At 32.4% G+C, this 16355-nt stretch overlaps 1 protein-coding gene across 1 annotated transcript; it reads left to right on the top strand.

The window, feature by feature from the left end:
* Nucleotides 1–243: 243 nt before the first annotated feature.
* Nucleotides 244–3753, top strand: LOC112698299 (transcription factor SPEECHLESS-like). Its single transcript, XM_025751604.3, has 3 exons — nt 244–621; nt 694–1161; nt 3311–3753. The coding sequence occupies exons 1-3, from the start codon at nt 307–309 to the stop codon at nt 3374–3376; spliced, it is 849 nt and encodes a 282-aa protein (XP_025607389.1). The 5' UTR covers nt 244–306; the 3' UTR covers nt 3377–3753.
* Nucleotides 3754–16355: the final 12602 nt, after the last annotated feature.

The following is a 16355-nucleotide window of genomic DNA, read 5'->3' as shown; positions in this document are numbered from 1 at the left end:
AACTTTTCTTTTTAATTAATGATGGGCTAATTATTGTTTTTATACACTTAGGACTTAGCATAATTTCTTAAATTTTTCATTTACTAATTGTTAATGTAATAAAAAGTTGATTTATTAATTAAAACACCCTTTTTATTTTTTTTAACTCAAAATTAATTTTCACCTACCTACTAAAAGAGATACTCTCTCTCTTTCTCTCTCTCTATATATATATAGTACTTGTCTAAATAGAAAAATAGTGCAGACTTTTTGCTAGCTATTCCAGCAGATAGCAAGCTAATAAGTCCAATAATCCGGGAACTAAAGATGGAAACAGAGAAGCTTCCTGCAATGGATAATAACACCTTACTATCTGAAACTTTCTTGAACACAACACAGTTTGGTGGAGGAGATCTGTTTTCCATTTTAGAGAGCCTTGAAGACTTGAATAGTCCTCCTCCTCCTCCAAGGAAGAGACAGAAGGTTACTGTATCAGCATCCGAAGAAGAAAATAATAACAACGCTGATGGAGAAGAAAGGGTATTATCGTCACATATAACTGTTGAGCGCAACCGGAGAAAGCAAATGAATCACCATTTGTCTGTGTTGAGGTCACTTATGCCCTCCTTTTATGTCAAACGAGTAAGTCTCCTTAATCTCAATTCATATTTTCATTAATATTTTATTCTAACCTATTCTTCCTACAATGTCTAGGGAGATCAAGCATCAATAATTGGAGGTGTAGTTGATTACATCAACGAATTGCAACAAGTTCTACAATGCCTAGAGGCCAAGAAAAATAGAAAGGTATTTTACACGGATAACGTACTAAGCCCAAGATTAATTATTCCAAGCCCAAAATTAGGCCCAAGAATACTAACCCTGCCGCCCATTAGTCCAAGAACTCCACAACCTGGAAGCCCATGGTTGCACTCCATTGAGCCTTCTCCTTCTTCTTCTGGATCTGATAATATGAATGAGCTTGTTGCGAATTCAAAGTCGGTGATTGCTGACGTGGAGGTTAAGTTTTGCGGTCCGCATGTATTAGTGAAAACTGTCTCCCCGAGAATTCCTGGGCAAGCCATGAGGATAGTATCAGCGCTTCAAGACCTTGCTCTTGAGATTCTTCATCTCACCATTACCACTTCTGATGAAACCATGCTATACTCTTTCACTATTAAGGTATCTACACTCTTCTCTATATATGCTTTTTTAAGACTACGATCTACAAAGATATCGTCATATTAGATAAAATATATGTTAAATTATAAAATACAAAGTTAAAAATAAATTAAACAATATATATATCTATACACAAATATATAATAGTTAATTTTTAGCATACATATAATCATTTTGTATGTTATATATACATATTTATTTATTTATTTAGTTTTTAAATTCATATATTTAGTAATATCATTTTCTTGTATTAATTGAGCTATTAATGTTGCATAGTAAATAAATATTATCATTTAAATTAATACTTGGCTAGCAATATTTTATACTTATATTTTCAAAAATTTACACATATAAAATATATAATTTATATTTATATTTATTAAAATTTGCATATATAAATAAATAGAATTTGTACTTATATTTACTAGAATTTGTATATATAAATTTCTAAAATTTATATGTTAAAGACAATTTAGTATTTATGATATCTAAAACCTGAATTGCCAAAAACATCTCCACAAATTTTTTGTTAATTAATTAGTGCAAAAAATGAGTTAATTCAGTATATGAAAAAGAATGAATATAAGTAATATTTTTCCTTTATATAATAATAAGTTTCTCCATATATATGACCAGCTTAAAATTCTAGACAGCAGCAATTTTAATAATTCATCATATGCATGAAGTATTATTTTTGTTATTACTGAAAAAAAAAGTCCAAAAAGTCAGTTCAAAATTCTGAGATGCATAACTCCACACCATCATGTATGGTGTCTTTTTTCTTTAGTCATTTTCATCAGTTAAATATTATTGAGCACTGCATGAGTTTCACTGTTTCAGTATAACAATGATGTAAATGTTTCCGTTACTTAAACCTGGTCCTCCTAATCAATATATATGTCTTAGATTCCAAGTTTTTACAACTCAAGTCTCTACTCATGAAATTAACTTCACTACTACTACTGCTGCTGCAGCATGATATACACAAAAAATGATCATGTGGTGATCATCAGAATAACGTTTATTTAATGAAGTAGTAATAGCTAGTCATAAATATTATGACCACTTAATAGATAGATAGATAAATAATTATATATTTAACATATTTATTGATGTAAGACAGCGCAAGTTAAATGTTGATCTAATATAAAAATTAGTTAGTACATATATCCATTGATACTATTTAATAGTTGTTATTTTTATCTTCAAAAATTTTTCGTACATAAAAATTCATCGTAGAGGATAGATAATGTACAAATTTATTTAATTTAAAATGTTGTTTTTTATTTAAAAGAATGAGAATAATAAAATAAAAAAGCATATATTTGTTACTGCAAGAGTAATAATAATGATAATTAATTATTTATAATTAATGGCATGCCGTGCATACACAGTATATTTTTTCAGTGCATGTGGTATATCCAGGGATGTATATGATTGCACTTTGCAGGCATTGTCTTCAGTTGCTGCAAGACAACAAAAACTTATTAAAAGCACTATTCTTGTATATTGGGCCAATCTTTTATGAAACAATATGTGCCAGCAATCAGCATGCATATATAACAGAAAATATTTTATTATAAAATTTTATCCTCATGATATATGTTTTCTGAGTTTGGTCTTAGAAAAGTTTAAACTTATTGTTTTGATCATTATATTACTATTAATTATTGATGTGACAAACTAAAAAACTATATAGCAGGATATGTAACATTAGAATTGAACTATTATTAATCTGATGACAACTTATCTATTAATGTTATTACCATTTTGTATTGGTGAGTAATAATTTATATTTATATTTATAGATATTTATGCACATAAAATATTATATATATATATATATATATATATATAAAAAAATTATGTGATTTAAGTTATAATTTGTTAACACATAAAATATATAATTTATATTTATATTTATTAAAATTTACATGCATACATAAGATAATATAGTTTGTATTTATATTTATTAAAATTTGTTAATATAAATAAGTAAAATTTATTTGTTAAAGATAATTTAATATTTATGTCGATTAAAATTGATCAAAATTACTAAAAATTACTGATATAAAAATTTTGTGTTGTTTATGAAATGCGTTGAACTTTGGTCATTATTATTCTTATGTTTCTTAAACTTTTTGTGTAGATTGGGATTGAATGCCAACTGAGTGCGGAAGAACTAGCTCAACATATCCAGCAAACATTCTGCTAAAGATGACTTCAAACATTTGTTCACACATGATCTCTTCCTCTTTTTCATCGCTTACTCATTTACATGTATGTAGGTAGTTAGTTTACACCAATGGTAGAGGCTGTGGATCAGCCACATAGCTATCATCATTCATTTTCTTTTTGAGTGTATTTTGTTTTTTTTTTTAGCTAATGTATTTTGTTAGTGAAATTGGTCATTATGACACGTTTTAGCTGCTAGGTTCTTGTAACCAATTTAAATTGGTTGAGTTGTGAATTTATTGGTCTGTTTAAGTAAATATCGATGTTCAAATCTTGTTTTTTGTATATAATAATTTATTGACGAGTAGCAGACTCTTAAATAGAAACTTCGATGCAAGACATATAATAATTCAGCTAGGTTCTTGTGTTGTCTTTGTTTAAATTTCATTGTATTTTTGCCTTAATCAATGTATTTAAACATAAACAAAATTTTAATGCATAAAAGCAAAAGCGACAATCAATTTAAAACGGAAAAAGTATATAATGTGAGGGTGACACCACTTGTAATTGACCACTCTCAAGCGAAACTTTAATTTCATTTCTCTATTGTTTATATTATATTCTATTTCCGTTTGTGAAATCTAAAGTCAGTGTTGTAGAATTTGGAATGTAACCAATTTAATTTTAAAAAATTTAAGTTTTCAGTATATCACATGTTCAAAAGTATAGGAAAATATTCATATACCATTATCAAACATAAATTTCAAATGTTTTCCACTACAAATATATATTTAAAATATTATGAAAAGTCTAGAGTGAAATGAGAAGATCTTTAGAAAAATTTTGCTATCATCCTTATTCATATTTTGTCCAAAAAAATAAAGCTATGCTTAAAAAGAATAGAGATTCATACCAATAGGTCAGGCCTCCTCCACACCTGCTTGACTTCATAGAGGTCGAGCGCACTAACAGGTTTACAAAACCCAACTTATCTAAATAAATAACTATTTTTTCAGATATTTTTTATTCATCTAAAAGGGAGATCTCAATAACTTCCCATAAAAAAGGGAATGGTCATTCAGCATCAAAGATGGAACTACTTTAAAAAGGTTGTTATGTATCTTACCATAAATACGCTGACATCCTCAGGTATATACTCAAAACTTAATCTACTAAAAACTTATCTAAAGTCTTTGCTAACTTAAGCATCGGAGTCTCTTGCAGGTACCACCCCCACCTCCTCACGAGAAACTCGGACGACGACACCTCGGCACCACGAGAAGTCAGACGCTACCCAAAGGGAATCTAGACGGACCTCACATTCAGGTCTAAAAGTAACCCAGTTTCAAGTAACCCTTAGAACATTTGTGCCATTACCGAGGACCTAGAAGTCTACACCCCACCATGGCGGACAAACCATTTGAGGACGGACACACTGCATCTGAGTACGAGCTGGAATCTCGTAACGACAATTGAGCCCTTGTGATACCACGACGACAAAAAAGAACAAATAATCCTAACGGGGAAGGAACATCACAAAATCCTCAAAACATCTAAAATCAGAGGTACATCCACCTGAGAATGAAGAACCTCCACACCCAACTGAGATCATACGATTCGAATACAGACATCATGGCCGGTTGGAGCACCTCTAATAGGAGATCAAGCGACAAAAAGAAACCAAAAGAGATATGCAAAGGGAGGAACAACGTAGAAGGAAACTCGAGGAAAAGCTTCTAAAACTAGAAGCTAATGTACGAAATCAGACTAACAACGGTGAACGAGAAGAAAACCCTTTTGGGGGAAAAGATCCATTCATAGAGAGGAAATCATGCGGGCTAGGGTCCCAAAAAATTTTAAAAGCTCCAACATGGATCTCTATGATGAAACAACCGACCCACGACATCATCTCAACAATTTCAAAAGTAGGATGTATCTGGCCGACGCATCCGATGCGACTCGTTGCAAGGCTTTCCTGGCAACATTAACCAAAGCAGCAATGAAGTGGTTCGATAACTTACCACCCAGGTCGATAACTTGTTTTGATGACCTAGAAAGAAAGTTTCTTACCCGATTTTCAATTAGAAGGACAAAGTCAAACATGCTCTAAGTCTCTTAGGGGTAAAACAGGATGTCGGAGAGACTCTTCGAGCTTATATGAAAAGGTTCAACAAAACCCGATTAAAAACACAGAATTTGCCTCCGGAAGCAGTAATAATAGAGTTAGTTAATGGTTTTAGAAAAGGTCCATTTTCTCAATCCATATCAAAGTGGCATTCGACCTCTTTATATGAAGTACAAGAGCAGACAGAGAAGTATATCAACATGGAAGAGAACTCCCGACTTAGAGATCCAGTCCCAAAGCTAAACCCTCTCTACCAAGCTCATGATAAGGATAAGGAAACAAAGAAAAAAAAGAGAGATACAGCTCGGAAAAGTCTCGGAGATACCATAACTACATCCCACTTCGAATTTTTCTTGTCGATATCTACAAGGAGGTCTGTCACACTGAAAAACTTCCGACTCTCTGCCTCATTAAACACAAAAAGACTGGAAGTCGGACGAAATGCTGCGAGTATCACAAATTATATGGACATTATATTAATGATTGTTATGGTTTGAAAAATGTTATAGAAAAGTTGGGCAGAGAAGGTCGGCTAGACAGATACCTCGTGGAAAGATTGGACGACCAGAAAAAAGAAAGAAAAGTGATGAACATGGAGGTCGGTGAGATCGGCCACCACAAACCCCTGATAGGCACATACATATGATAAATGGAGGATTCGCATGAGGGGGAGTTACTAAGTCCTTACGTAAAAGGTGTCTTAAGGAGGTGTATCAAGTCGGAAAAGATTGCAGAGTTCCCAATTTATCCACAATTTCATTCACCAAAGAAGATGCTCAAGGAATGACACCTGGTCACAATAACCCCATAGTAATCACAATGATCCTCACTAATGCAAGCATCCATAAAACATTGGTGGATCGAGGAAGCTCGGTCAACATATTATTCAAACTCGCTTTTGATAAGCATGGGTTAGAAGAAAAGGAACTGAAAACTTATCCAAATAACCTTTTTGGGTTAGGAGATACGCCAATCCGACCTTTTGATTTTATCTCACGATATACCACTTTTGGTAAAGGCATGAAATCAAGAACCTTAAATCTTGACTACTGACAAGCGGATAAATGTCGGTCAAGAATTACCAAAAGGGTTTTTCCAAATCAATTTCGCAAGTATAATCTTAACCGACGAGATTTTCGCTAGTCAGAGTTAAAATGTGTGTCATAAATAAAATCAAATATCGGGAGTAGAATCCCGAGTCGTTTTCCTAGGAGTTGACACAAGATGCAAATTATTGGTTAGGATTTCTTGGAGATTTTTGAAGTTTAGAGCAAGAAAAATAAATGACTAAAGATTACAGCAATAGATAACTAGTAAGTGTTGATAATTAATCAATATAAAAAGTCTTGGTTAGGGTTGAGAATCGAAATTTTTATCCTTATTGTCTTTCCCAAGTGTGATGGTAAAAGCTCATTGCTCTCACTTAGTTATCCTCTAACGATTGATGGAAAGTCAAGTGAAACAATTAACTTTAACTCACAAGTCCTAGTCACTTCGTAGAGAAGAACTAGAGTTGGTGAGTTTCAAGCTAGTTAGCAATCTTCATTTACCAATCAACACTTGAATATAACAATTCAAGTGGCTCCAATTACTCAACCCCAAACCAAGCAAGGAAATCTACTCCATTATCATGGATGACATTTTCTTAAAGACTTGGTGAGCAAAGATAAAAGACATGATAAAAACTAAGAAAATAACTCAATTCAAATTACTACTGAAAATAATTAACAAGAACAAAATAAGCAATAACAATAAATATGGAAATAACTCAATGCATTAACAAAATTTAATAATAACAAGATCCAAAAATGAATCCAAGTAACGAAATTGAAAAGAGTACTAAAGGAATTAGAAAAGAAACTATAAGAAAAATGACTAGAAATGAAAGTAACCACAGCTTCTCTCAAAATCAAATTGAAAAGAAAGCTAAGAAAACCAAAACTCCTAGAGAGAAGTAGGAGTTTCTCTCACTAGAATTTAAAACTAAGCAAAACTAAAACTGGGGTGAAGTGTGCTCTGTCTCAACTCCATCCCAGCCTCTAGTCTGCATTTTCGGGTTTGAAACTGGGCCAAAATCAGCCTAGAAATTGCCCCCAGTGTATTCCTTTAATTGCAGCACGTGACGCTCGTCACGCGTACGCGTCAGCTACACGTACGCATTGATGGCTTTGCACAAGGTCACGCATACACATCAGTCACACTATGCATTGCTTGGAAGATTGCTTGATCACGCGTACATTTTAGCCATGCGCGCGCGTCACCTTCAGCTTCTTAAATCTTCAAATTCTTGTGTTCGTTCCACTTTATCATGCTTCCTCTTCATCCTCTATGTCATTCCTTCTCTATAAATCCTGTAATCACATAATGCACATATCACGACGTCAAATGATAATAACAGAGGATTAAAAATTTGCAATTTTAAGACATAGGAAGCATGTTTTCAATCATAGTACAAAATTTGAAAGGAAACTTAAAAACATGCAAATTAGATGGATAAGTGTGAGTAAAGTTGATAGAATCCACTCGATTTGATCCAAAATAAGTCATAAAATAGTGATTCATCAACTACATTGTGGTCGACGTGACATCAGCCTACAATGCCTTGATAGGTCAGACCACCTTGAACCGACTAGCTGCGGTCATTTCTACACGTCACCTATGTATGAAATTCCTAACTACATAAGGAAATGCCACTACAAAAAAAGATCAAAAGTTAGCAAGAAAGTGTTACAATGAAAATCTCAACTTAGGCGGTAGTACAAAGAAGGAAGTCAATAATATTGAACTCGGAGGTATCCAAGCACGGGAAAAACTGCGTCAACAACCTGAAAAGAAAGTTGAAAAGGTTTAAATCAAAGATCAGGTAGAAAAAACAACAAGTATAGGGGCCAACTTAGATGAAAGATTAAAAGCATATCTCATTGAGTTCTTACAAAGAAACTCCAACCTCTTTGCCTGGAAAGCCTCCGATATGCTTGGCATAGACCCCAGCCTCATGTGTCACAAGCTTGCCATTTATTCAGGTTTCCGACCTATTCAACAAAAGTGACGGAAGCTCGGCCCTGAAAGAACACAAGTTGTAGAAGAGCAAGTGCAAGCCTTATGAGAAGCTGAGTTTATAAGCAATGTAAAATACCCTTGTGGTTGGCTAACATGGTCCTTGTGGAAAAGCAAAATAAAAAATGGAGGATGTGTATTTATTACACCGACCTCAATAAAGCTTGTCCCGAGGATCCATATCCCCTCCCCAGCATTGACGCTTTGGTCGACTTAGCTTCAGGGTATAAATATCTGTTGTTCATGGATGCATACTCGGAATACAATCAAATTTCAATGTACAAGTTGGATTAAGAGAAGACTTCTTTCATCACTCCAAAAGCTAACTATTGTTATGTAGTAAAAAGGCTGGGGCCACATATCAATGATTGATGAACAAAAAATTCTCATATCATCTTGGAAAATTGATGAAAGTATATGTGGATGACATGCTTGTCAAGACCAGGGACAACGTCAATCTATTGTCTGACTTAGTTAAGTTATTCACCACAATAAGGAAGCACGAGATGAGACTAAATTCTTCAAAGTGTACATTTACAGTGGAAGGCGGAAAATTCTTAGGCGTCATGCTCACTCAAAGAGGTATCGAGGCCAACCCGGTCAAATGCTCAGCAATCTTAGAGATGAAAACCCGACCTGCCTCAAGGAAGTCCAACAACTAAATGGAAGGTTAGCAATTTTATCCAAATTCCTGGCAGGATCAATATTGGAGTCTCTACTTTTGTTCTCAATACTAAAAAAAAAAAGAAATCAATTTGAATGGAATCAGGAATGCGAGCAAGCCTTTCAAAACTTTAAAACTTTTCTATTCCAACCTCCAATACTTACCCGACCTTCCCTAGGAGAAGATCTCATCCTCTATCTGGCAATTGCAAGCTGGTCTATAGCTTCGGCATTAGTCAAAGAAGATGAACACGGACAACAACCTATCTAATTTGTCAGCAAAGCTCTGTATGGGATAGAACTAAACTATTAAAAGATAGAAAAGTTTGCATATGCCTTTATTATCACTTCCAGAAGGCTCTGACTTTATTTCCAAGCCCATATTATAAATATCCGAACTAATCAACCCATGAAGCATATTTTTCAAAAAACGGACATTGCAGGCAAAATGCTACAATGGATAATAAAACTGTCCGAATTCAACTTAAGTTATGAAACTCGGATAGTAATCAAGTCTCAATATTTGGCTAGCTTAGAGGACAATGAGAGATCGGCAATTTCACTGGCTTTGTTTAGTTGTATGTTGCGGGTGACAATATTTTTTTTGACTATCCAAAGAGCTTTCATAGCCGCCTTAGAAGCCATCTTATCTACACGACATCAAAGTTGGGTTACATTAAACATCCACAAATCAACAAAAAGGTATCTAAAAAAAATAAAATAAAGTCTACCTAGCTCGGATCAAAGCTGGTTCGAGTTTCCTAAAAACTTCTTGGTGTCCAAATAAGAAGCTTGGCCCCAACATTCTTGGAACAGGTGAACTACACTCTCTTCGACTTCATCTAAGTCATCCAAGTTATATTTCAAAATCATCGGGCTTTCCTCCCAATACAAAAGGAAATGGGGTTTATCTCTCTTATTCAAAAAGAATGGCTGGACACTCTCCAAAGCTCGAATTTTGAAAAAGTAATTTTTAAAATCATGAAAAGACTAGTAAAAAATGGCAAGAATTTTTTCCTCTGAACCGCTCGAAAGAAAATTACTAAACATACAATACAACAAGCAAAGGCAAATTGTCACAAGAAATCGAAATTAAAACAACTACAATAATTATAAGAGGTCGGGTCGTCATCAACAACACCAACCAATACTTATAAAATGTCAGACTCAACAACTACATCCATACCACCAAAAACAAAAATGGTGTCATCTTCAAAGACAAATATAACACCATTTGGGGGCAACACAAGCATAAAAGTTCCACACACAAGATTCATGGTAACAATCAAGATTCACGATCAAAAGCCCGAATCTAATAAAGAAAAGAAGCAAAATTTTTCAGTTCAGAACCCTTCCAAAAAGAAAAATGACAACAACTTTCATCATGCAAGAAAACAAAGAAGCAGAAATAGAATTTCAAAAAGATAAGAAATGCTAACCTAAAAAAAGCACGAATCAAAACTGAACACTTGAACGGCAATGGCTCGAACGTTCCACTCCAGGGGGCGCAAATAAAACCCTTTTTCTTCAAGGTAAAAGAAAATCTTGAAATCAAGAATGGATATGGAAAAGAAGTTGAAAAAATGGCCAATGTTTCAGAAGAAAAGCAAAAAAAGAAGAAAGGAAAAAGAATGAAGTATTTATAAGACATTAAAGACAAAAGTGTCATTTCGCACTCCTCATTAATAGCGTGCTCAGTTACCAAGATAACTGTAGAAAAAACGTGCGTAACGTTATGAAAAGACATGACGTTTCGAATTTTCAAAAACATGTCGAGTACCCGACCTACCCTAAAAAGGCGGTTTACCCGACGTGACGTGTCAACATGTCAAATTCACAAAAAATAAAGTCAGACCCAAAAAGAATAGAGGTCCACACAAGAGGTTAAGCCTCCTGCACACCTTCCCGACCTCATAGAGGTCAGACACACCAACAGTTGTACAAAGAGCCCGTTTGGGAAGTGCCAAAAGCTACTTTTTTTTGACTTTTGAATTATGAAAAGTTATGATAAGCGTGTTTGGCACCATTTTAAAGAAGAACTTTTGACTTTCCGAAAAGTTAATTTACAACTTTTGGAAGAAGTAGAAATAGATGACTTATCTCCTTCTCCATAAGTCATTTTATCACTTCCGTGAAAAAAAAAATGATTTCAAAAGAAAAAAAATCTACTTTCATTTTTGATTCCGTAAAAAAAATGTTTCCTATTTCTACTGGAAATACTGGCCCTCCACCACCATTTTCATGCAAGGTTCCATCTTCTAGAAGCACTGACCTTCCACCATCATCTTCACGCAATGTTCCATCTACTGGAAGTGTTGGCCCTCCACCACCATTTTCACGTAATGATTCATTTGCTGGAAGGATTGACCCTTCACCACCATCTTCCGTTCCATCTGAACCAGCATATATTCCTTCCAGGTATTTTTTTTATCATTTTATCATTATATTTTTATTATTAAATTTGTATTGAACATTGTGTATACTATGAAATCTCATTTTTAATTTTATTTTTTTACATGTGATTTTAATTTTATTTTTTATATGTGATTTTATTTTTATACAACTTGCTATTATCTATATAATTAGTTTTATAATTTTCTTTTTTTTTATGTTCTTCCCCAACAAATTCACGAACGTGGCAAGTCTGGAAGAAAATTTAAAGCTGATTGGAATGAACGAAATACTGTTATATTCATAAAAATATGTAAGAAGAGATGGTGGCTGGAAATAGACCTAGAACACATTTTAACAAAGTTGGTTGGGCAAATTTAAAAACAAAATTCTTGAAAGAGACTGGTTTAAATTATGAGTCTAAACAATTTAAAAACAAGTGGGAGGCTATGAAAAGAGAATGGGGACTATGGGCTAAACTAAAAGGAAAAGAGACCGGTCTTGGTTGGGATCCTATTAAGAAGACGATACAAGCAAGTGATGATTGGTGGAATGCTAAGATTCAGGTATGTTACATTTTTTAAAACTATTTCAGAAATATGAATTTTATCGAGAGATTTTTAATTGTCATTTTGTGGTCTCATAGGAAAATCCTGATGTGACAAAATTTAGAGAAGAAGGTCCAAAACATCTTGATGAAATAGAGTTCCTTTTTGAAGATGTTGTAGCTACTGGTGTAGGTGCATGGGCACCTTCTGAAGATATAAATGATAGTTATAATGATAGATATAATGACGAAGATAATGGTAATGAGAAAGAAGGTTTAGAAGATGAGTTAAATGATGAATCAACGCCTTCTAGTGCAATGAGACAAAAGAGAAGAAAGGTTGGAAAAGGGTCTGGAGCCTCTCAACTTTCAACTCAACTAGAACGTATAATTAATGTGTTTGAAGAAGAAAAGGCCAACGAAATAGCTTATAGAAATAACGTACCAAGTATATCTACTTGTTTAACTGTTCTCAAACAATTACCTGGACTAGAAGTTGGGAGTGATATATTCTTTATAGCTACAAGACTAATGGCAAAAAGGTCAAATAGAGAGATTTTTATGGGGTTAGAAGATTCTGCCTTACAACTTGGTTGGTTGAAGACTCATAGTTTAGCAGATGTGTCTGGATCTTAAATTTTTTTTTACTAGAATGTCTCTTTTTAATATATTTATGTGTTGTTCAAAAAATATTTTCTATGATGATATTTTTTTAATTATTTTCTATGATTATTTGCTTTTTTATATTTAATACGTGAACTAGTATTTATTTGATATTAGTTTAAAATATTTGTATAACAGGATATCTAACAGCTCAACTGAAAGTTCGTCAACTGAAAGTTTGATATCAAATACAAATGTGTCAGACGAAGAATTTGAAAACAAATAAAAGGTCACAGCCAAACGTAAGAAGAAGACAATGACTTTAATAACAATCGCAACTTGTGTTGATTATTTTCTAAAGTACGTTGTGAAAAATCCACGAAGAACTTTAAGGTTGACAGGAAGTAGCTGGGTAAATGAACTTTTAAATGGGCATCCTATTCGTTGCTACCAGCAATTTAGGATGAAAAAGCTTGTGTTCCTTCATCTCTGTGATGTTTTACAAAATACTTACAATCTGAAGACAACAAAAAGGATTGGAATTCATGAACAAGTAGGTATATTTTTATATATCGTTGGACAACCAGGCTCAATACATAATGCAGAAGAGAGATTCTAACATTCAGAAAAAACTATTTCTAGACAATTTCATTATGTATTGGATGCTGTTTGCAAACTTGCTCAACATATTATTCAACCAACTGATCCACAATTTACAGATACTCCAGTAGAAATTAAAAATGATAAAAGATATTATCCATATTTTAAAAATTGCATTGGTGCAATAGATGGAACTCATATACCTGTTGTTGTTCCTGCCGACAAGAAAATTCCATACTTTGGTAGAAAAGGAATTACAACTACAAATGTGATGGCAGTATGTGATTTTAATATGTGTTTCACATTTGTATGGGCAGGTTGGGAGGGATATGCACATAATACTAAAATTTTTAATCAAGCTGTGCGTAGACAGAGTTTTCATTTCCCTCTTCCTCCTAAAGGTTAGCATATTTGAGATTGATATTATTTATATTAGATTAAACTCTTTATTTTTATTAACTGATTTGTGGTGCACTAAATTTTTGCTAGATAAGTACTACTTGGTAGATTCTGGCTATCCGTGTTTTATGGGGTTCTTAGGTCCTTATAAAGGTCACAGATACCATCTTCCACATTTTAGATTGGGTCCCAGAGCAAGAGGAAAAAATGAAGTATTCAACTATTATCATTCTAGCCTTAGATGTACAATTGAACGCTCATTTGGATGTTGTAAAGCAAGATGGAAAATCTTAGGTGCCATGCCATCGTTTTTCTTAGACACACAAGTTAGAATTATTGGTGCTTGTATGGCTTTACACAATTTTATTCGACGAAATGACACAAGTGATGAACAATTTGAAGAATTTCATGAAAATTTTAATCTTATGGGTGAAGGTGAAGGTGAAGTAGAAGAACCAGTTTCTAATGATATTATGTGGGAAGAACCGAATGCTGAAAGTGTTAGAAAAATGGAACTAATTAAAGAACAAATAAAGAATCAATTGCCTGATCGATTGTAATCTTAGTGATTTGGTTATGTAAAATCAACCTTCAATAACGGAAATTATTTGTTATCATTGTTATTTTAATATCCATTCTCTTGTGTTAAAAAATTGTATTTTTTGAGTTATTTATCCAAACACTACAACTTTAAAATAAGTACTTTTATAGTTAAAAATTCAAACACAAAATAACTTATTTATAAGCTACTATTAATAAAAGTCCTTATACTTTAAGCTCTTTTTCCGAAAGAACTTATTTAAGTTATTTACCCAAACTGGGCCAAAGTCCAACTTATTTAAATAAGTAACTACATACTTTTTCAGATATCTCCCACTTATTTAGAAGGGAGATCTCAACAACTTTTCTAGAAATAGGGAACAATCATCCACCATGAAAAGTGAAACTATTCTGAAAAGGTAGTTATCTATCATACTATAAATATATTGGCACTTTCAGGTATATTCAGAACCTAATCTACTAAAACTTGCCTAAAGCCTTTAGTAACTTAACTATCGGAATCTTTTACAGGTACTACCCCCCATCTCCTCACGAGAAATTCGGACGGCGGCACCTTGGCACCACGAGAAGTCAGACACTGCCCAACGAGAGTCTAGACCTCACGTTCATACCAAAAAATAACCCAATTTCAAATAACCTCAAAAACCATCTTTATATTTCAATTTGCCAATGAATATACACCAATATTATTATTGAATATCATGATGAGACTTGTTAGATAGAAAAAATGCAGAGTAGAAAAATTAAAATAAAGAGACTGATGTTTTGGCATGAAAAAAAAAATTCACGGGAGGAAGAAATCGGCTAAGTTAAACACTTTTATTTAAATTTTTAGAATAAGGAGTACACTTTGTATGACAAATAGAAAACGTAAAAAATTGATAAATTACAGACTATCTTGCATGTTTTTGTAAGAGAAGGAAACAAATAAAGTGGTTAAATATATATGTATGTGCAAATTGATTTTAAAAGATAGAAGGTATTTTAGAGACATATTTTAATTAAAAGAAATGTTTGCATATACAGTACTTAAAAAAATAAAAGATAATGTAATAAATTGTCAGTTGATATGTTTGATTTTATTATTAAAGAATATGACGAAAAATATATATAGGATAAGTCAAATTAGTTTTAATTATTAATTAAATGGTGAACTATAAAAAAATTATATGTTATTTTTGTGAAGTTATTATGTACCAAATGGAATCGAAGTACTTTTAGGACTGATAAATTATTAGTAATTGTGGAGGAATTGGTGAATATATATAGTTAAAATCAAAGTTATGGATGCACCAATGTGAACCACAATGTAATTAATACATCCAATATATTTGAAATGTTAAAAGCTGGAACGAACACAAATTAGGTGGAATAAGTTCAATAACCATTTAAACAAATGACAGATCGTCTATTATGATCGTGATGAAATTACTTTTTTTTTTTTAATTTAACTTTGATAAAAGAAGGCATATAGATGATTATATTTTTAATAAAAAATACTATGTGAATATTAAAATTATATGTTTGTGTATAAATATATATGATGATTAACTTATTTTTAATATATATTTTATATTTTAACATATATTTTATATTAATAATTGATTTTGATATACATTTAGTATGATTCATCGCTAACACATCTTCATAAACAAAAGTCTCTTTTAGTTTACTATTTAAATTCTTTTGTATAAGCTTTCTTTTTTTTTATTTGCCTTATATTTAAATTTTTTATTTTTTGAGGTTCAACAATTATCGAACTCTATACCTAGCTGACACCATATCATTAAATAATTTTTTTTAAAGTTTAAACGGATAAGTAGAAGAGGAAGATTATTTTTCTAACAACCATGACAAATGAGACTATGAGAATTACTGTTGAGGTCATTTTCGACCTTTTGATGAGATTGATATGATTATATTGAATTATGATATTTGATATATTTGATGAGTAAATAGTCAAATTGGTTTTTGAAAGATTATTCGTTTTTTAAATTAGTTTTTAAAAGATTTTTTAATTAAATTTATTCTTTAAAGATTTTAAATTAGTCATATTAGTCTTTTGTCACTTCT

This window comes from Arachis hypogaea, chromosome 6, assembly GCF_003086295.3.
Source record: "Arachis hypogaea cultivar Tifrunner chromosome 6, arahy.Tifrunner.gnm2.J5K5, whole genome shotgun sequence".
In the NCBI taxonomy this organism is placed as follows: domain Eukaryota; kingdom Viridiplantae; phylum Streptophyta; class Magnoliopsida; order Fabales; family Fabaceae; genus Arachis; species Arachis hypogaea.
This window is presented reverse-complemented; position numbering and strand designations above follow the sequence as displayed.